Here is a 22,380-nt window from a genome sequence, read left to right on the forward strand (position 1 = left end):
TAAAAGCATGTTAATAATTTGAAAGTTTTAATTTAGATGAAGTTTTATAACTTAGTTAAATACGTTTACAAGTGTATATGTGTTCTAGTAATGCCTCGTACCCTATTACGGTGTCGAATACGGGTAAAGGGTGTTACACCTGCCCCCCTAAAATGAAAAAAATTCCATTTAGACCCTTTAAAATTTTTAAATTTTAAATTAATAAAGGTGAAATTGCACTTTGTCCCTTCTAAAAATGACAAAACTTTAATTTAATCCTTTAAAAACTATAAAGATATAGACTATTAAAATGATAAAATTGTATTTTTACTATCGTAAAAATTACAATTTAATTTTGGCCCCTTTAAAAACATTTTCTGGCTTCGCTCTGAAATTTGTCCTTTTATTAAAAAATTTATTCATTTTTACTGTTAAAAGTTGGTCCTTGTACATCAACATGAGGTACAAATGACATGCCACATGTCAATATTTGTTATTTTGTCAGTTTTTAACAATAGAAATGAATGAATTTTTTTTTTAAAATGACGAGTTTACTATTTGATCTAATGCATAAGGAATAATTTGCCCATTTTTTAAGTAAAAGGGATAATATGCAATTTGATACTTAATACAGGGCCTCTATAGCATTTTTACCGTATTTAATAAATCATTTATATTACAAAATTTTAAATGTTGAGCACACTTTGAATTAGTTTTATAATGTATCAATATATCATCAACAAAAACAACAATGAACCTGTTGAGATGTAGCTGAAAAACAATATTCATCATATTCATAAATGCTACGAGAGCTTTAGTCATTCCAAAAGGTATATCTAGAAACTCGTAATGTTCATAACGGGTTCTGAATGTTGTTTTTGGCACATCTATGTCTTTAACTCACAATTGATAATAACCATATCGAATATCTATCTTCAAAAACATTGTAGCACCTTTCAGCTAATCGAAATAATCTTCAATACGAGGCAAAAAATATTTACTCATTATCATGACTTTATTCAATTGTCGGTAGTCTATATACAATCTCATCGACCTGTCTTTTTTTTCACAAACAGAACAGGTGCGCCTCAGAATGATACACTCGATCGAATAAAACTTCTGTCGATTAATTTTTGCAACTGAGCTTTTAATTCTGTTGGAGTCATTCTATATGGAGCAATCGAGATTGGAGCAGTCCCTGGCACTAATTCTATAGCAAACTCAACTTCTTGCTCTAGCGGTAAACTCAGCAATTCATCAGGAAAAACATCTGTAAACTCGCAAAATTGTCAGTAATTGATCAACTTTCATTTCTGAAACTATGAAATCTAAAATATCATAAAAAAATGCGTTACAACCTTTTCCAGATCAATTTATGTGTAGACAACGTCAAAATCATATTTGCAATACAATTAGATTTAGTAGATTTAGCATAAATCAACTCACCGTTCTGACATCTCAAATCAATTCATTTCCATATGCAAATCACTACAGCATCATGTACCATCAACCAATTCTGTCTAAAAATAACATCAAACTCATCAAAAGATAGTAACATCAAATCAACAAGAAAGTTATAACCCTGAATTTTCAGTGGACACTGTTTGTAAACCAGATTGACTATGACACTTTGGTCTAAAATGTTCATTACTTTAACAACATTTATGTAGTTGACTCAACCGGTAAACTCTTTTCCATTACTAACTTAGTATGTATATATGAATGAATCGACCCAGGATAAATCAATGCATACATAGTAACATTAAAGATAGAAAATGTACCAACAACATCATCAGGAGCTGAGGCCTCCTCACACGCACGAATTGTGTAAGCTCTGACAGAGACTCGAGCTTCAGATTGAACCACTGTGTCTTTTGTTTCGCTTCTACTGACTCTAGTTGTGCCAAAAAATTTGGTGGCCTGTCTCTCGTATAAGTAACAATAGGTTTTACATCCTGATTTTTGTTCAAATCAGCTCAATTCAGGCAGTCCTTCTTCTAATGATCTAGCGATTCGGAAACGAAATAGGACCCGTCTTTAAATCTATATATCCCAAAATGATTTCATCTATAATGGCTACGTTCAAGTCTGATTCCCATTTCATACACTACTAGAACTGGTTCTTGAAGTCATCGATGGTCACACATCACTTTGTATCATTCTATCTCCTCTAAAAAACCTTGATTGTGTTGAAAAATGGCTACTCAATTCTTTCATCCTCTTCTATGGGGGAGCAGAAAATGTTCTGGTTAAGTTATGTTTATTGAAGTCACGAACTTTCATTTCACCCAGTTTCTTGTTGTTGCATATTTCTTCTATTTTTCTGAGCTCAATCAACCAAACACAAACTCTCGAATTTCTATCGCACCAACCAATAATTTGATCTCAACGTTTAAACAATCTTCAAAGTGAGTACACATTTCTTCCTCAGTTGATACAATTTCATAGGTTTATTTATTGAGCTGAACAAACTCACGCTTATACTCTGCAACTGATCTATTTTCCTGTTTCAATTCAAGAAATTCCTTCTTCTTCTTATCAAAGTATCGTTTGTTGACGTATTCAGTTCGAAATTCAGTTTTAAAGAATTCCCAATTAACATGTTCTTTTAGTACAACCGCAATTAAAGTCGACCACTAGTAAAAAGTCTTTTCTTTTAATAGTGACACAATACATCTCAGATAATCTCCTGAAAGATACAACATTTCATCTAGAACTCTCTTATGTTTTCTAACTAGTACTCGGCTTTAGCCGAATAATCACTCGCATTACCACTAAACTCTTCGGCTCCACATATTCAAACTTTATCAATAGAAAGTCTATGAATATTTTGTCAAATAGGGCTTTGAGGACGAGGGGGTGGAGATCGTTGAGCCGCGAATTTGACTCTCACATACACATTAAACATATCACTCATCGTACTGAAAAAAAATATTGCGAGCCTCTTCTCTAGGCTCTTGAAACTCAAGCACATTAATAACAACCCCTTAATCAGCGGTTGGAACATAAATCTGTACTCCGTCGGAATCTCCTCGATTGGATTCAGTTGACATATTTAATCTATAAGAAAACAAGCCAAACTGATCGGGAGTCATCACACTATCACAGGTTATAAAGTGGCATGCATTTCTAGACTCAATATATGTTACATTCAATCCTAGAATCGACGAAATCGTATCTCTGATATCACTAAATGTAACACTCCTAACCCGTCTTCGTTGTCGGTTTCAAGTTACGAGATATTATGGTAGTTAACAAGACTGATAATACAATGACACAATTCAAAGATTAATTTAAACATCATAAATTAATAAATAATCATCATATGTAGCATAAATTCGAAACAAGACATAAATTGAGCCTACGGTACCTTAAAATCAATTTAGAAACAAGTATGGACTAATTTGAAACAAAACAAAAAAAATATGGTAAAAACTGAAAACATGAGTCACATGGCCGTGTCGCCAAGCCGTGTAACTCTCTAAGATCGTGTGGACAAACCTGTACCAAAAATCAAATAGGCCACATGACCATGTCATGCAACCATGTGGGACACACGGCCGTGTGGTAGATTGTGTGTACCCAAAATACCTTCAAACAGAAGCCAATTCACCTACAATTTCTTAGACATCAAGCCATACATTTACCATCACATTAACCTATTCAAAGCATACTGAAACATGCCAAAATATGTCAATTCACATTCAACCTATGTGCCTAACCAATATGCCCTTATTGGCACCACAATTCAACATAAACAACAACCATCCAAAACAAGACATAATCAACATATTAACTTTATTCAATCATCCAATAATTTCCAACTAACATATGCTATAATTAACAATTTAGGCCAAGCCTTTTAATGCCAATTATCAATTTCACCAATTAACCTATCATGTATGTACCAATTCAACAAACCAATAATACATTACGTTTCAAGCACAACTATGCCATCAAATACTAAACCAATCAAAATACCATTAAGGTTTTAGATCAATACACATATTTCATAATTCAAATGGCACAAAACATGACCAAATGACCACCAACATGCATAAACCAAAGCCCTATTTACATGCCACTTATAATCTACCAAAATAAATGTATAATTATCAAAAGAGTTTACGGATAGTGTGATCTCCAAAAGCAATCCAATCGATAGCTCGTATCCAACGATCTACAAAGAAAAAAACCAAATAGAGTAATCTTACGTAAAGCTTAGTAAGTCCGTATTAAACTTACACTTTAACTTAGCATAACTATTGTAACTAAAACATTTCGCAATTAATTTCATAAACAAGGTCATGAGTTCATTTATTTCCTATACACATCAGAAATCTCACAAGGTTAGTGAGTTGACATATACAAAACATATAACTTTATCACGTTATAAACATTAAAAGTAAACACATTTAAAACTCAATTCAACCATCACCAATTTATTTAACAACTCACATTTTATTTCAAATATCTATATCCAATGTTCTATTCCATATATCTGTTTCCATATAACTGATTCATATAACCATTTCATATATCTATTTCCATATAACCATTTCATATATCTACTTTCATATAATCGATTCATACATTCATTTTTCACCTAATGAACCAAATGAAATAATGTCGGATACGAGGAAACAATGCTCACACAAACTGTAAAATGAGCCTGCTCACATGAGCTGTGGGTTGGGATGTTAGGCTACACGATGCTGCTCACACGAGCTGTGGAGAATCTACAACAAATGCATGACTTCAACCATCGGTAGGACATCCAAAACCAACACCCGAAATGATAAATAACCCTAATGACATGTCATTTGCATTCTAAGCATTCACAAAGTTCATACGGGGCGTGTTTCATATCTAATATCATTTAGTCATATACACATTATTTCAACACAAGAATTCATCCATGTTGTTTCCCATTTTCAAACATAACATTTAATTTAATTAACATTACAACTTAGTTCATTTCATCCCTTACCATTTAACAAGTAAATGAACTCAATCAAAACATATATAGATAGATATTATATCACAAAAACAACAACTAATTAGTTTAACAAATTTACGAACTTACCTAATCACAATAGCTACGAACACTTCAACGACGACTACTCAACGACTTTTCTTTCTCGTGATTATTAACCAATTGATTCGTTTCTTGATCTCAATATAATATTTTCATTCAATTAATCAATTCAAATACTTTAAAATACTTAAATTCACATATATAACCATTTATCAATGTTTAACACTTTTACCTTTTATTCAATTTAGTCCCTAAACTTGAAACTTTTACAATTATCACAATTACGCCCAAAACCAAGCTAATCGAAATTTTAATTATACATATATAGCCCATAATTTCACAATAATTTCGTCCTAAATTTATTATTTTATCAATTTAGTCCCTAACCTTAAAACTAACCAAAATCACTTTACCAAATAGGTATATTTAACAACCAAGCTTGTAAATCTATCATCAAACTTCAAAAACATCACAAATTCATCAATGGTATAATTCAAAATACTTATGAGTTTTACTTAATTAGTCCATGAGTTAGTTAGATTAAGTTACAACTTACAACGATCTCAAAAATATAAAATTACTAAAAGCGGTTTAAAATTCATACAATGTATGAGAGAATAGCTTGAACGAAAGATTTTGTTTTATGGTAATGGAGAAACGAATTTGGGAAAAAAGTTGATGAAGATGACAATGTTTTTTTATTACTTAACATATAATTATTATAAATTAAACCTATTTTAACACATAAAATTATATAATTCCACCCACTAACTGACCAATAGTATTATTCAAGGTATAATTACATTATAAAACCACCAATTCATGTTTTTATAACCATTTAATTCCTACAAACTAATAGCGATTAATTTTTACAAATTTTACGATTTAATTTTTTTTCTTAACTAACTATCCAAACACCAAAACTTTTAGACGGCCTCGATTTATAGAAACGAAGTCCCGATACTTCATTTTTCAAAACCATTTCATTTTAGGGACAAATTATTTGAACTTAACTATTCATTTAATTAACAAAAATTATCAAATCAAAATTAACATAATATTATATTTGACTCGTAAATATTAAATAATAATATTTGTAATAACAGATTTTGCCCGAGTACAAATAATAAAAGGGCCCCAAATAAATACCAGTCCAATTACAACAAAATGGGGCCCAAACCAAAATAAAATACAGGCCCAAAATGCGATGGCCCAAAATCGCCAGAAACCCTAGGGTTTCTTCAACAGCGCTGCAACTCCAATTTAGGCCGAATCTTCATGGCTTCACCTGCATAGCAAGAAACAGCGAAAATGGAAAGAAATCAAAGATTTCGAATCAGGAATGATTAGTATCTTTAGTTTTTATTTTATTATGGCTATAAAAAGCCATTGAACATATTGTAAAGGAGATCCCGATTTCGAAAATAGAAAAAAGGCTTGTACTTTTGCAATATAGAATAAAGCGATCAAAAAAGGTTGATACTTGTTTTTTCGTTGTTATATTTATTTTCTGTATCTTTTTATTTTACATACGTATAAACAAAAATAATAAAAGAGAGGAAAACTACCTTTTTTTGGCTTCTGAAATGCCGTAGGGTATTCCGAGGATCGTCTCCGATGACAGACGACTAGAAACCAAAAAGTTTCTAGGGTTTTTCTAGTGTTTTTTTGTCGATTTTGGGGATTTTTAGCCCAGATTTGGGCCTAGAGGGGTCGGAAATATTAAAAAGGGAACTTTTCCTTTTTGGCCATCAAGAATGGCATGCAGCCAAGCCTTGAAATTGGCGGCCGACGCGGTGGTCGGTGACCGTCCGATGACCGGCCGATGGTCGGAGGACTGAGGGGCTGAGAGAGTTTTTTTTGAAAGATTTGGTTTTTTTTTTTTAAATGTTTTGAAATGTAATTTTTGTTTTAATTTTGGCTTAAATAGCCAATTGAAAACGGCGCCGTTTTGAGGGAAGGATCCGCGTGTCGACCCGACCTGGACCCAGGATCCGCGTGTTTCTCATGTGGAGGGGCAAATTGCATTTTTGACCCCTCCGCCTTTTAATGAATTTTCAATTAGGTTTTTTTTTGTGTTTTTTTAAATTTGTTCTTTAATTTATTTTCCATTTCAATTTAATCCCTCTTTGAACGGGCGCTGTTTAGAGGAGAAGGGAAAATTTCCCTTCCAGCCCCTCTATGTAATTCGCGCGTTCAATTTAATCCTTTGATTTTTACTATTTGCGGTTTTTACCCTTTTTTTTAAACTGCAATTCAATTTAGTCTTTTTTTCCATCATTTTTTATTATCAATTAATAATATTTTTCCTTATATTACCTTTTGAAAAAACCTATATATATATGTATATTTTTTTATGTATATATATATTTTTTTGCAACTAATATTTTCTCATGTTTATGTGTATACATATTTATTTCATTAATTAACTTCGATAATGTAGATATTATTTAATTATTTTAAACCTATATATTTTTATGTGTACATGTATATATATTTTTATTTATTTCGATCATTTGTCTATTGATTTAGGTTTACATATTTTATTATCTTGCCCATTTATTTGATATTTTGCATGCCATTATTGTATTTATTTGTTTATATATTTGCATTATTTTTATGCTATCGTAATATTTATTATTGCATTATATATTTAAAGTGGCATAACATTACATTTTTCACTCAATTTTTTAAAATCAAACTTTTCAAAATAGAGATAATACTCGTATTTAGGATTTCTCAAGGAAATTGAGCCCTAACGTATTGGGTTCGATTTTTTGAAAATCTAACAATCGAGGATTGCTCTTTAAACCAACTAAAAAATAAGAACTCATTATTGAGAATTCAACACGTCGTGTCCTAACGTATTGGATGTGACGCATTGATTTCTCGAAATGAAGATTTTTTTCTCTAAAAATAATAAAGGAAATATTCCGAGTTTGGGATTTTGGAGGAATTGTGCCCTAACGTATTGGGGGTGATTTCTTAAATCTTGGATAAGTGGATGTTCTTTTAAAGTAAATGAAATATTCCGAGTTTGGGATTTTAGAGGAATCGTGCCCTAACGTATTGGGTGTGATTTCTTAAATATTGGATAAGTGGATGTTCTTTTAAAGTTTTATTGCACTAGTATTTTGGTCCAATTCATTTTTTGGGGAAAATTAGAATGTTGTGCCCTAACGCATTGGGTGTGGTATCTTCTTTCTCTGAAATAATAAGGGTCTTAATACGTAGCCTTTTAAGTTTTGCTAAGGATTACGTTTTTCCAAATTCTCGACCTTAAGACACTAATTAATTAACTAGGTACCAATTTTTGGGCGTAATGAGGGTGCTAATCCTTTCTCATACGTAACTGACTCACGGACCCGATTTTCTAAAATTCGTAGACCAAAGTCATTTTTTAGGTGACCCAATCACACCTTAGTAAAAGATTGGTGGCGACTCCCAATTTTCATTTTTTAAAGTCGACAACCTAAATTTTTTGTTTTTCAAAAAAATGGTTTCGACAATATTTACGTACTCACTTGTCAGATATATGATCTCAAAACTACTATTTTCAACACTACTAAAAAATAGGCTGTTACAAATGCCATATCAATCTATCCATTGGGTAGATAATCGGAATCCGAACAACATGATTTGCATCATCAAGAGCTAAAATGCCTTCCACTAAGTTCTTATTTTGTGCACAACCATCAACGTTAAAAAAAATTAGCAACCCACAAATCCTCAAAACCTGCTAATGGAAATGATTCAACATAAAAATTCATGTCATGAAACAACCATTGGTCACGAAATACTAAAATGTCATTGTCATTCCCAACTCGCCATCACATACCACGCGAAATCACATGTTTTAGCGTCAAAATACAATGCCATTCAAAAGAGGGATTACCACCCTCAAAAGCATCAAGGAAAGATCTGTTCAGAAAATATTTTACTTCTAAAATTTTTAGAGCAACAATTAATCTCTATGGAGATTATATTCAACCCATATAACCTTAAAAAATTTATTATTAACTTTAAAATATGCTCGAAATCTTTTTAGTTTTTTATTGTTGGAATTTAGTATTTTATTTTTATTTCAAAAATAATTTTTTAATTTTAAATTTAAAAATCTAAGTCTAATTTTAATATCGTTAAAATTTTATTAAATTTGGGTTCATTATAATGTCGCCTTTTTGTTGTTATATGGCTAGCAAGTAATTTTCTTTTAATTTCAAAATGCCACGCCAGTGAACTTAAAAATTTTAGAATATTAACAATTAGACTTGAATTTTAAAATTTAAAAATAAAATGATCGAATTCTTTTAAAAAAGTAAAAAGATTAAATATATGCAGAATAAAGATTTGAAGCATATTTTAATCTTATTAATACTTGAAATAATTTGAAGGCCCAAAAAGAGTGTGTTAAGTTAGGCCCACCCGTTTAGGGTGCTTTTCCACTTTCGCCCCAGTTTCCTTGAACTAATAAATTTAAATACAAATAAATATATACAAATATAAAAGAAAAATCGAATCGAAAAACACAGAACGGTCAAAACGCGATCAACACACAGAAAAGCCCCATTCTGATCCACATTTGCTTTAAAATCCTCTCAAACATCAAAATTTGTTTGCAAACAGACCCAAAAAATCCAGCTATGGGCAATACGGAGAAGCTGTTGAACCAGATCATGGACCTCAAATTCACCTCCAAATCGCTGCAACGCCAGGCCAAGAAGTGCGAGAAGGAGGAGAAATCTGAGAAATTGAAGGTGAAAAAGGCGATCGAGAAAGGTAACATGGACGGTGCTCGGATCTACGCCGAGAACGCCATCCGTAAGCGCACTGAGCAGATGAACTACCTGCGTCTCGCTTCCCGACTCGATGCTGTAGTTGCCAGGCTCGATACCCAGGCTAAGATGACCACCATCAACAAGTCCATGGGAAATATCGTCAAGTCTCTCGAATCTTCCTTGGCCACCGGTAATTAATTTCTCCTTAAAAATTTCATCTTTCTGGAGATTTAGGGTTGATTTGAACTAAAATTTGTCTAGATGTTAGCCTTTTTTCATTCGGCTTTTCGAAATTTTCATCGTCTTTTTTCGTCTAAACTGGAAATTAATTTTGATGTGCATATGGTCAAGTTTGAGTCTCCCCTCTTTCCTTTGGGTATGATGCAGGCAATTTGCAGAAAATGTCAGAGACAATGGATAAATTCGAGAAGCAGTTTGTGAATATGGAGGTCCAGGCAGAGTTTATGGAGAGTGCTATGGCTGGCTCTACTTCATTGTCCACACCAGAAGGTGAGGTCAACAGCTTGATGCAGCAAGTGGCTGATGATTATGGGTTGGAGGTCTCTGTTGGGTTGCCACAGCCCGCCGCTCATGCTGTGCCAACCAAGACACAGGAGAAGGTTGATGAGGACGATTTGTCAAGGCGCCTCGCCGAGCTTAAGGCTAGAGGTTAAAAGAACCGTGGTATCCATTTGAATGAGCTTGTGATAAATAGTAAGACTTTGTTATTTAGGATTATATAATTTCAGCTTAAAGATCAAGTTTTATGTGTAAATTTTTACTGAATTGAAGTTTGCTTTCTAATATTACATGTGGTGCTTGTTTCAAATAAATGAGCTTATACCTTTAGTGTGAATTTTAACTCTGAACTTTCCTCAAAATCCCTGTGAGAGTGTGGTATCTGGGATGATTTAGGGGCTTTCTAAATGCTTTGGTAGAACGGTTGGCAGGTCGTTGTTGATGTTTCAGCTTAACCCTATGGTTAAACAAGGTATATAGGGTTGTGAGGGTTGGTGAGCGGGGTACAATCATATTTTATTCATCAAGTGAATGGATTAGGTAAATGCTGTTGATAGAATGGTGGAACCCATTTGAATTAGCTTGTGATGTATAGCATTATAGTTTCTGCTTAAAGATCTTGTTGTATATGTAAATTTTACTGAAATGGGTACTTCTTTCTAATGTTGAATGCGGTGCTTGTTTCATATTAATGAGCTGATGCCTTCATTGTGGATCTTAACTGTAAATTTTCCCCAAAATCCCCTAAGAATGTGGTATGTAGTATGTGGGATGGTTTGGTCTGTGTGAATGCATTGGTATGGAGGCCAGGTTGAGGGGGTTTCTTTTTTTAAATACAATTCACATACTACCGGCAAGAGCTAATCACTGCCTCCCACACCCTACTAGCAAGCAATTCCTATGATTCGATCCCACAATGTGAACTAGGTTCACCAGGTTGAGGTTGGTATTTGATGTTTCCGGCCATGATATTTGAGCTTAATCCTAAGCTCAGAGATGGTATTTATTCTTTTGGTTGTGAGGGTTGGTAAGTGGTTCAACCATTTCTTATTCATCAAGTTAATGGATTAGGTAAATGCTAAAATACTGTTCACCTCAATCAATTTTGGACCATTCGTTGAAGATGGTTGTAAGAACCGATTAGATCAAGTCTTTCTACTCTACTTCTTTATTACTTTTTTATTCATTTGGATAAATATTTTTGTGTTTTTTTAACTTAAGCTCCATTAGTTTTACCGAAAATGATTTACTTGTTTTTTTGGGAAAGTTGATATTTCCTGGAGTTTGGCAAATTTTTAAAAATTTTTCATAAAAGTTGTTTTCAATTGAACAAATATACATTTGATATTTATGAAAGTAGTGAATTGATTACAAAGAGATATTAAGGTGGCATTATTTACAAATAATGAATCTTTATGATGTTAAGGATTAAATTGTAAACTTTGTGCAATTTATAATTTTAACAAGAAAAGTGATATACATTAAAATTTGTAATGTGAAATAAGATATTATAATGAATTATTTGATTAAAGTGCTTATATGGTGAAAAATTAATTACATGGCAATAGGAACTAAATTGAAAAGCTGTACAAAAGTTTAAGTGTGAAACAATTTAATATGTGAATAAAAAATTGTGATAAAAGTTTAATGAATGTGTTATGAGATGATGAAATATGCATAAAGTATTGTAAAAATGAAATTGTGGAAAATATGAAATTTTATGATGACAATGACTAAATTGTTAAACTTGAGAAAATATGTTGGTGAAATAATAGAAGTGAAATACATAGAAATTTGATATGTGAAACAAGATGAGATAAATTATGTGATTAAAGTTTAATAAGAAAAAATGATTTAATATGATTAATTAGTAAATATTGAATTTTACAACAAAAAGGACTAAATTGAAAAATTATGAAATTTTATAAGAAAATATTTGATAAGTGAATGATGTAGTAGAGAATGTAAAATCTTGATGCTTTGACCCGATGTATGGGGTGTTACTATAAACAAAATCTTATCGGTTTAGAAAATGTCTTATGGAAAAAATTTGTTAAGAAATTTTACAGAATAAGGAAGTAATTTTACGTTGATTGGAAAATTTTTATATTGATCATCCTATTTTATATGAAACAAACATAAAAAAAATTAAAAACATTTTTCGTAAAAACTACGAAGCAAATCTCTATTAGAAAATAATAAAAATGATTTAAATAAAGGAAAACATTTTAAAAGGAGACAAAATATTTCATTAATTCATAATTCAAGTAAGAAAAAAGACGATACATTTGGAACCCACTGAATATTTACTGCAAACTTTGTGCTTCCAATCAAAAGATTGGCAGTTCCCAACTCAAGAAAGCATCAATGCCATTTCTATTTTCACCTCAGATTCTCCATTCAAAAAAAAAAAAAAAAGTTAATTGTACTAAATACCCCAAACTATAATTTTAAAATGAAGATAAATATTAGGAATGTAATTAGAATATATATTGTAAAGTTTGAAGACCAATTTAAAATGAAGATAATAGTTTAGGGATGTATGATGCAATTAAAAAAACAAAAGATGGAATATGGTTGTCAAACTATTTATACATGTTACTCTTCTTAATGTTTTGTAGAGAAAGGATGGTTGAAATTGTGATTTCATGTCATTTTATCTCTTTCTAGTGAGAGAATGATAAATTGGATTCTAAATGTCAAGCATAAAATTTCATATTTTTGATTACTTAAATTAAACCCGAATTTTTCTTTTTCTTTTTAGTTTTGTATCCTTTTATCTTTGCTTTGCTCATTTTCGTGTAAAAAAGCAAACGAGTTAAACACTAATCCAATCATTAATAACATCAAATAAGATACGAAAGACAACAAAACCCGACATGTCTATATATATATATATATACATTCAAGATTGTTTGATTTTAAACTCTAAGGTGGTTGCTGCTATAATTTTGATGATGAACTTTAGCACCTCCAGGTATTAATGGAAGGGGCCTTTTGAGTGACAATCCTCTCTAGGCTAGGCAGAGGCTTTTGAGACACTACTAGTAAGCCTTTGAAATCCTTTCTGCACCTTCTGAAAGAGTTTAGGAGATTGAACACGACACAATCGAAATCCGATTGAATCAACATACCATCCACTTCTCCCGTTGAACCCGGCGACTCGCGCTCCCTCTACGGAGAAAGCGAAGGGTGTTCCTTCTTCAACTCCATACGGACCAAACGTCCTTCGGTTACTCTTAAACGTCAGTGATCGAATCACAGGGCTACCACCATAAACCACAGGACAGTAATAACCAGTTACGCTGATCAAGAATTCTTCTGGGAATTTTAGCTTAATCTGGATACCAATTACAATGCAGTCACTTGAGTGTGAATATAATGATTATACAAACACATCAAAAGATAAAAAATTAAGATTGTTTAGCCTAACCTCAGCTGTCTTGTTTCCTCCTACACCGCCGTGTTTCTCCGCCGTTACAGGCTTACCGTTCTTATCGTAAACCACTCTGATGGAGTCGATGCAACGATCATAAACAAGAGTGATTTCTCTTACCCCATTATAAATTCCATCATCCCAAGCAGCTCCACCATTGCCTCCCCATGGTCCTACCACCACACTCATCTTTTTCCTACTGCTTGACTTCTCCTTGCCACCATCCTATACATTCAAGTGTCATATGCAAGTTAAACTATATGTCCAATATATTACAACTCAATGCAAATATAGAAGAAAATAGGTTTAGCCCTTCTTTTTTGAAAAAAGCACAAAGTTAATTAGGATTTTCTCACCATATGAACCGGCAGAAGTTGTAAGAGCAGATGCTGAATTGGGATTAAACAATGAGGTTTGATATTTGGTGTAAGTGGTGGTAATTAATATAAGATAGCAACTGGAATCAGATGCCATTTCCAGCACCTTCTGGGTATTGTGAATTATGCCTTATTTGTTGTGGTCCAACTTATTCAGGTGGCTAGCTGGTACCAAACAAACAGTACCAAGAATCATAATAGGTTCCTAAGAGATTAAAAATAAAAAGCTTGGGTGATAGTTTCTGTTAATAATGGCAATATTCTTGATAAACAATGACAAGTAATATATATCAGAAAGTTGTAAGAATGTCAAATGTGGATGATAGGTAAGAAAAAAAAAACTTTATTCTTTGATAAAAAAGCAGTAGAAAAACAGGGCTGGAAAGGAAGATACCTTACTGAAAAGGGCCACCAATTTTTGAATCCATGGCACCTGTACTTGAGATCTTCCTACAGATCAATAAATGCTAACATAATAATAATAATTATTGGATAAATTTGTAAATATTATTTACCCAAAAGCAGAAAATGTGCTACAGCAAAGCAACATAGGAAATTCTGATGTAAACAAAAGCTATACAGTAAAATCACTTTTTACCCTAAGCTATACAAATTCTATTATTTACAATATTATCTGATCTAATTCTACTATCAAATAATTGTTGGTAATGCAAAAGGTTGGTGTTAGTGGGTATATCCCATATTGATTAAGCACAAGCTATCAAGAGAGTTTTTATATAGTTTTGCTTCTTATTCTGACTAAGTAATATGGCTTATCATACATGCATGTTGTTGTTTTATGCTCATTTTATGTCTCTAAAATCTTGTGTTTTTTTACTATTGAGTTGTTGGGCGCAGAAATAGTGGGGCGGTTTCAGTGCATTTTTTTACTCTTTTGCTCTTGACTAAGGGTGGGTTTGGATGGGCGATTGGGTGCGGTGCGTTTAGCTTACTTATTGTCTCACACTACAGTATCGCTACAGTATCTAATCTCACCGTCACCGCTGTTTTTATACTAACCGCAGGTAAACACACCGCCCATCCAAACTCACACTAATTATTGTTTTGTCCTTCCGTTACTAGTATAAATAGAGGGTTGTTTTACTCATTTTACACACAAAACAAAAACACAACTCTCTCTAAAAAAATATTTTTCCCCTCTGCCTTCCTTTCCATTCTGTTTAAGAGTTTGGGTTTTAAGCAAGACTGACTGTGACCCCTCCAAATTTCTTAAGAATTAATACTACTGTGATTTCTCGAGAAGAGCAACACCAATCGAATTCCATCTTCCATATTCGGTTGTACAAATATCGAAACATTATGTTAAGTTTGGGAGACGACATCCACTACATGATTACACCGATTAGGACGAATTCGTTTCTAAGACAATAAATTTACTACGACACAGTAAATTTTTTATTTCATATTTCGTTATTTATTTTCCTGTCAGTACTAATAGAACAACATCTTTAATCTTTTTCAAGATTACTTGTTCAGACAAATGAGTGTTACAAAAAATTCTGCTCTAAATCCAGTAAAAGAAAGCTCCCCATGCCAAAACCGCAATACAATTGAAATCAAACCTTTCCCTCTTAATTTTAGTACCACCCATTGTAACTCAAAATTTCACTGTTCAGAAGATGTTTGCAATGAGCAAAGATTTAACACCTCTTTCCCAACTGTCTTAAAATAGTTGCATTAAAAAAATAAATGATTTTTAGTCTCCATCTCACTATGACAAAAACAATCACCACTATAAACTTGGAATCCCCGAGCCAATAGCCTATCCTTCGTAGGTAGTCCATTAAACATTGCCATCCAACAATCATTGAATGCTTTGGAATATGATCAGTAACCAGAGCAGCTTACACCAATTTACTTTGGCTACTCTACTTCTAATTTCATTCCAGACTTCACATAAAATATTTTTATCTTGGGACAATCAATTCATCAATTTAAGGATTTCTAATCAACTCAACCTAACACCTCAATTTGAGAACTTTCCTCTAGCTTCAACTACTAGTCTGAGAAGGAGAAACCTGCGTCAAATCCCTACCCCTAAGCTTGGATCCAAGCAATCCAAAGAGATCCTGCTTGAATCAAAATAGATCACAAATTTTACATAATGCAAGCTTGATTCCAACCATCAAGCTTCAGTTGGAAAAAAACTCGGTTTAAAAACGATTTTCTATAATAGCTAAAAATTAAAATTTTAAAAATCGAGCCAATTTATGATATTTATAATTTATAACAATAAACTTTTCCCAAAAAGTATCTGTGTTTTGACTAAGATGGATCCTAGATGTTTCCAGCTTTCAACCAAACGACTTTCTTTGCTATTCCCATACCACAAATCGCTTCGAGTATGGGTTCGAACAATCACAAATTAAACACAGAACCGAAAATAATTTCTTTCTTTCAGTAGAAAAGTAATTTTATCTCAATAGATATATTTAGAAAATAATTTTTTAAGGTAGAATAACTATCTCAAAATTTTTTTATTTTTAGCTCTACCAATGCCTATAAAAAGATATAGAAGAATCCTAATTGAATTAGTAGAATACAAATAATACTTGTTGGATAGAAAAATTAGTTTCCTAGTTTAACTAAGAGAGGGGTGGTATATCCTAGTTAAATATACTAGGGTTGTCGCCTCTCATATGTATTATGAGGGGTTTTGGGCTTCACCTGTACTAGGTTTAATTATATTTACTTCTTAAATTTTAACCTAACACTTTATAATTTAATTCAACTCAATATATTTTTTATATTTCTAAATAAATATTATTTATTAATTTAATTTAATTAGATAAATTATTATTTTAATTAACTAATTTTCTCAACCCAAATTTAATTTTGTTAAAGTTATGATAACTTTACTATAAAAGAATTTATGAGAAAATATATTTAATTTTCATATTTAATGATTCTCAATGATTAATTAATTTAATTCCATTTTCAAACTTCAATTATTTGATCAAATAATAATTGAAAAACTTAAATTAATTCACAGGTCAATCACATTCATTTTCGAATGTGACTTATTTCTTTAAATTTATTATTTCCATCCATTTTTGTTTATTTGATTCTTTATGCAATTCATTTTTATTTCAACGAGCTAGCAGAGGATAGATTGAACATATACAATTAGAGTTCAAATGATTTATAATTAAGTTCTAGCTTTTCGCTTATTAATTATAAACTCATTTAGTCATAAAGTCATTTCACTATAGTATCGTGACTAAGCTCTCCCTAATTATATACCGTCATGAAAGCTACTTAATTAATGTCGTTCAATGACTTTGTAACAAGTGTATTACCTTTATAGGATATTTTTAATCTCTTTTGAATAAATCTATTCTCCCAATATGATCATATTTTATCTCATGGTAATCATTACATCTTCTTTCATGAAAAGTCCATTACTATCAAATAGTAATTAAGTTGTTTATCATCAAGACAGACGACCCGTGACCATGTTTACTTTTCATCTATCATGTAATGTCAATGAGAGGATACCATTTACCCATTTCTTGGGTTATGAATTTCACTATTGTAGAAGTCGTGTACCTAAGGTACCAACTTTCGATTCCTTTATCTATTTGAACTCAGAATTTTAATTACATTAAAGCATACGAGTCATGCATACATAGTCCATCATCCACTCAGGATTAAGGGGTGTCACACTATGGACATCACAAGTGAATAAATCCATAAATGAATTTAGGATCTATTCTACTTGGGTCATATCCGATGTATAGTAAGTCCAGTCAGTCACATCTATATTTCAATCTTCTGGGAGTCATCTACTCCGATGCTCAAGACTAAACATCTCCCAATTGGACTTGACAGACAACATATTAATTTTTCAATCGGTTTGCTCATTTGCAATTAGATTAATGACATGTTTAGGTTTATCTACTAATACAACGTAATATTACTTACTATTAGTTTAACGTCGAATAATCAATGAGTTAATATTTGCTTTCATTTTGCTTCGCATGCAAAAACCATTGAAGACAATATACAAATATATTAATGTAATTTACGGATATTTTTATTAAATCAATTTATTCGAAAAATACAAATATATATGAATGGGATAACTACACTTAAAAGCACCAAACCTAGCAACTCCTTGATATAGGTTTGGAAATTATAGACCATCCCACTCTTGCACTCTTATCATCCATAATTAAAAGGGAAAATTGTAAGGATTCTTGATGAAAAAAATTCATCAGCCTTTGTAGCGACCTAAAAATTTCGGCACGGGCGCTACTCGAAGTGATTATTGAAAATTTGAAAATTGAATCTCGACTTTATTTGAAAAGGAGTCGCCACTGATCTTTTTTCTAGGTGTGATCGGACACTTACAAAATTCTCTTTTTAGAAGAAAATTTTATTTTTAAACTTTTCTAAAAAAGAGGTAATTTTAGGTCCACGTAAAAATCCAGAGAAAATTAGGGTTCGGGAGTCGATTCTGCTGAGGAAGGTATTAGCACCCTCGCGACGCCCAAAATTGGTATCTCGTAAAACACGCGTTGTCTTAATTTTCAAAAATACAAGTTCAATTTAATAGTTAATCGCGATCCGATCAAAATACGAATTTTTTTTTAAACACGAAGATTTTTGAAATAATTATTTTTTTGAGAACACGAAAAATTTTTAAAACACGAGGATCTTAGAAACACGAAAATTCTTAAAAGCACGAGGATTTTTTTTGAAACACGAAAATTTTTGAAAATACGGAAATTTTTAAAACACAGGAATTTTTTGGAAACATGAAAATTTTTGAAACACGATTAGTTTTTTTTTAAAGGTACCGCATTTGACACGAATCAATGATATTCACCCCTACATGGCGATGAAATCATCGAATTAGTGTTAAATCGATTCAACTTAATATTTAATCGTGATTCTATTAAAACACGAGAAACCTTTTTTATTTTTTAAAAAACACGAGAATTTTTGAATATCTTCGCTTTTTTTTTTTAAAAAGGGCGTCCCGTATTTGACACGAGCCATCGATATTCACCCAACATAGCGATGAAATCAATGACTTAATGCTAAATCGGTTCGTGGCCTCATGCATCAAAATTGTTCGAATTTAACGAATAAAATAAAATAAAATTAAAAAAACATAAATACAAAATAAAAATATTTAAAAATATGCAATAATATTAAAAACGAGACAACATTTAAATATTTAGACAAAATTAAAAGTTCAAGAATTTACCAAAACCCAAAGTTATGGGCTGCACAATTTTGAGCCTTTTCCTTTTTTTCTCTTTCTTTTCTCTTTTTTCTTTTTCTTTTCTTTTTTCTTTTTTTCTTCAGGTTGGGCCGCTGGGTGCTGGGCCGGATGCTGGCCTGCTGCTGAAACGGGCCTGAGGCTGCTGGAGCTGGCCTGCTAGAGCTGCTGTTGGGCCTGGAGACCTGCTGGGCCTTTGCTGGAATGGCCTGCTACTTACTTTTTGTTGCAGTTTTTTTTTTCTTTAAAAAGCCTGCTGTTTGGGCCTAATCTGCTGGGCCTGCTGGGTGTTGTGGGTCTGCTGGCTGTTCCGGGTCGGGTTGCTAGTTCGGGTCGGGTCGGGTCGAGTCGGTTCGACCCGACTGATTTAATTGTTTTTTTTTATTTTTTCTTTTTTTTCCCCCCTTTCTTCTTCCTTCTTCTTTCTTCTTTTTTTTTTTCTTTTTTTCTTCTCCTTCGTTCAGCCCCCGACGGCGCTTCCCGGGCTGGTGCGACGGTCGGCAGCGGCGCGCGGTGGAGATCTCCTCTTCTCCTCCCCTTTTCCTTTTCTTCTTTTTCTTTTTCTTCCTTTGTCTTTCTCTTTTATTTTTGTTTGTTGTTTGCTTCTTGCTCTCTTTTTTTGCTTCTTGGCTGTTGTTTGCTTTGCTAGGTGCCGGCGATGGAAGTGCTGCGGCGGTGGGCACGGTGGCGTTGGTGCGAGGGCCGGCGATGTGCTGCTGTTTTTGCTTGATTTTCCTCTAAAAAATTTTGTTGTTTTTTTTCTTTTTGCTTCCTTCCTTCCTCCTCCAATTTTGGGGTTTGAAACCCCTTTTAAATTGTTGCTTTTTCTTCCTTTTTGCAGGTAGCAAGTGGGTTAGGGGAGAGGGAGGCCATGCTTTAGGTCGGCTGTCCCAGTGTAGGCGCAAGTTGGGCTGATTGCTGTCAGAGGGACCAAATCGTAAACGCAGAAAATTTTTGGGGTAAAATTATAATTTTGAGAAAGTTTAGGGGTTAATATGTAATTTTGAGAAAGTTTAGAGGTCAAAATGTAATTTAAAAAGTTTAGGGGTTGAAGTGTAATTTTGAGAAATTTTAGGGTCAAAATGAAATTTTAGAAAAGTTTAGAGGTCAAAATGCAAAAAATTAATTTTGTTTTTTTTTTTTTTTTAAAACACGAAATTATTCCCGGACAAAATTCAGTGATTACAGCCTTAAAAAAGAAAAGAAAGAAAAACCGACTTGTTTAGCCTTAACTGGTTTAAAGGTCTGGTGTATTTATCCGGGTTCTTTTTTTATACATTTTCAACTTCAGTGTACAAGATTATTTATTTAATTTTTCTTTAGATTTCGCAAGAACCAATAAGAAAGAGAAAGAGAGGTTCTACATAGCACACAAAAGATATGTTTAGTCCAGCTTCAGAACAAGTAAACAACCCTTTTTATTTTCGCTTATATGTTAAAAAGCTTTTAAAATGTAAAAAAAAAATAATTAAATTCATATTTAATTAAAATTTTGTCATTAATTAAAATAATCAATTAAGGCTCCATGTTGATGGTTTCTATCATTGACCACATTAACAGTTTAAAAATGAGGAATTAATACATGATAATTTCTAGTTTAATATGACATTTTCTCATAAGAATATTAAAATTAGAAAAATTATCAAACTATTAAAATATTAAAATATATATGAAAATTGATATAAAATTATAAAAATATAAAAGTCTAATAAATTATAAAAATTATAAAATATATTTAAAATTTTATAAAACGTATGAAAATTCTATAAAAATTATAAAAAAGTATTAAATTATATAAACTTATAAAAATAAAAAAAATCATAAAAACTTTAATTGAACCAAACCAGTCTGTTGGATTGATTAAACCAAAATCAGCAAGGGTATCGATTCGAAGAAAGCCATTAGACCGGTTGAACTAATTTTTTTTATTTTTTAATATTTTTAATGTTTTATGTAATTGAACTAGACGAATCAGTCAAATTAACAAACCGATGGCCTGATCAGTTCAATCACTGGTCTTATTCTAAAAACTTTGATTAGAATATTTCATTTTGACATATGTTAATAGTTGGATAATGAAATTTTTATTTGATAAAAATGTTAAAAATAAAAAATCAGTTCAATTGCCTAGTTCCCAAGTCAACTGGTCTAAAGGCTTTGCCTGGACTAGTACCTTTGTCGATTTCAAGCTAACCGGTCTTATTCAAGTTTTTATGATTTTTTAAATATTTTTTATAAGTTAATATTAATATTAATATTTTTATTTTTAAATATTTTAAATAAGTTTTATTAATTTTATAATTGATTAAAAGTTTTATATTGTTTTAATATTTATAAGTGTTTATAATTCTGATAAGTTTATATAAGTTTTAATTTTTTTGGAAAAATATTAGATTAAACAATAAAATACTACGTGTCACCATCTGATTAATTCTTCAGTTTATTTTAACGATTCACGTGATCAATAGAAAAATTTAATTGATTACTTTAATAACGACATGACCTTAATTAAATGTGGATTTAATACAAAAATTTAACAGAATTTATTAATTTTATTTTATTGTAATAGATAGGTGTTGAAAATGGGGTGGACCGTTCTGCAACTTCAATCCTGTAATAGTGCAATCCCCTTGGATGTACTGAAAAAGCCTTCATAAGATCTGGAATCTGGACTATAACTTATTTACTACAATGGAATGGAAGGTCAAAAACCCAAGCCCATAACATTTTTCATGGTTTAACTTAATATTAAAATCACTTTTGCTTATCAAAAGTAAGTTGATTTTTTTATTAATATCATAAATACAAAAAAAACTATAATTATTTGTCATATATTTATGACTTTTAAATAATATATATAATGGTTATTTTCTTTTCATTATATTTACCTCATCTTCATAGTTACGATTTAATTTAAACATATATTTCACCACTAATTTTAATTTCACTGCTATCGTATTCAATCTTATTACTACTATTAATTTTAATATTGCCAAAACCAA

General features: G+C 31.7%; 2 protein-coding genes across 2 annotated transcripts; one reads left to right on the plus strand and one right to left on the minus strand.

Moving 5' to 3' along the window:
• Window positions 1-9,525: 9,525 nt before the first annotated feature.
• Window positions 9,526-10,628, plus strand: LOC105777561 (ESCRT-related protein CHMP1B). The gene is made up of 2 exons (XM_012600909.2): window positions 9,526-9,985; window positions 10,183-10,628. Exons 1-2 carry the CDS (start codon window positions 9,661-9,663, stop codon window positions 10,467-10,469), a joined length of 612 nt encoding a protein of 203 aa, XP_012456363.1. The 5' UTR covers window positions 9,526-9,660; the 3' UTR covers window positions 10,470-10,628.
• A 2,504-nt stretch (window positions 10,629-13,132) lies between these two features.
• Window positions 13,133-14,217, minus strand: LOC105778609 (jacalin-related lectin 19). Its single transcript, XM_012602340.2, has 3 exons — window positions 14,107-14,217; window positions 13,748-13,975; window positions 13,133-13,654 (listed from the first exon to the last, which is right to left on the minus strand). The coding sequence occupies exons 1-3, from the start codon at window positions 14,107-14,109 to the stop codon at window positions 13,334-13,336; spliced, it is 552 nt and encodes a 183-aa protein (XP_012457794.1). The 5' UTR covers window positions 14,110-14,217; the 3' UTR covers window positions 13,133-13,333.
• Between the last annotated feature and the right edge of the window lie 8,163 nt (window positions 14,218-22,380).

The sequence above is a fragment of the Gossypium raimondii genome, chromosome 10 (genome assembly GCF_025698545.1).
Source record: "Gossypium raimondii isolate GPD5lz chromosome 10, ASM2569854v1, whole genome shotgun sequence".
NCBI lineage: Eukaryota > Viridiplantae > Streptophyta > Magnoliopsida > Malvales > Malvaceae > Gossypium > Gossypium raimondii.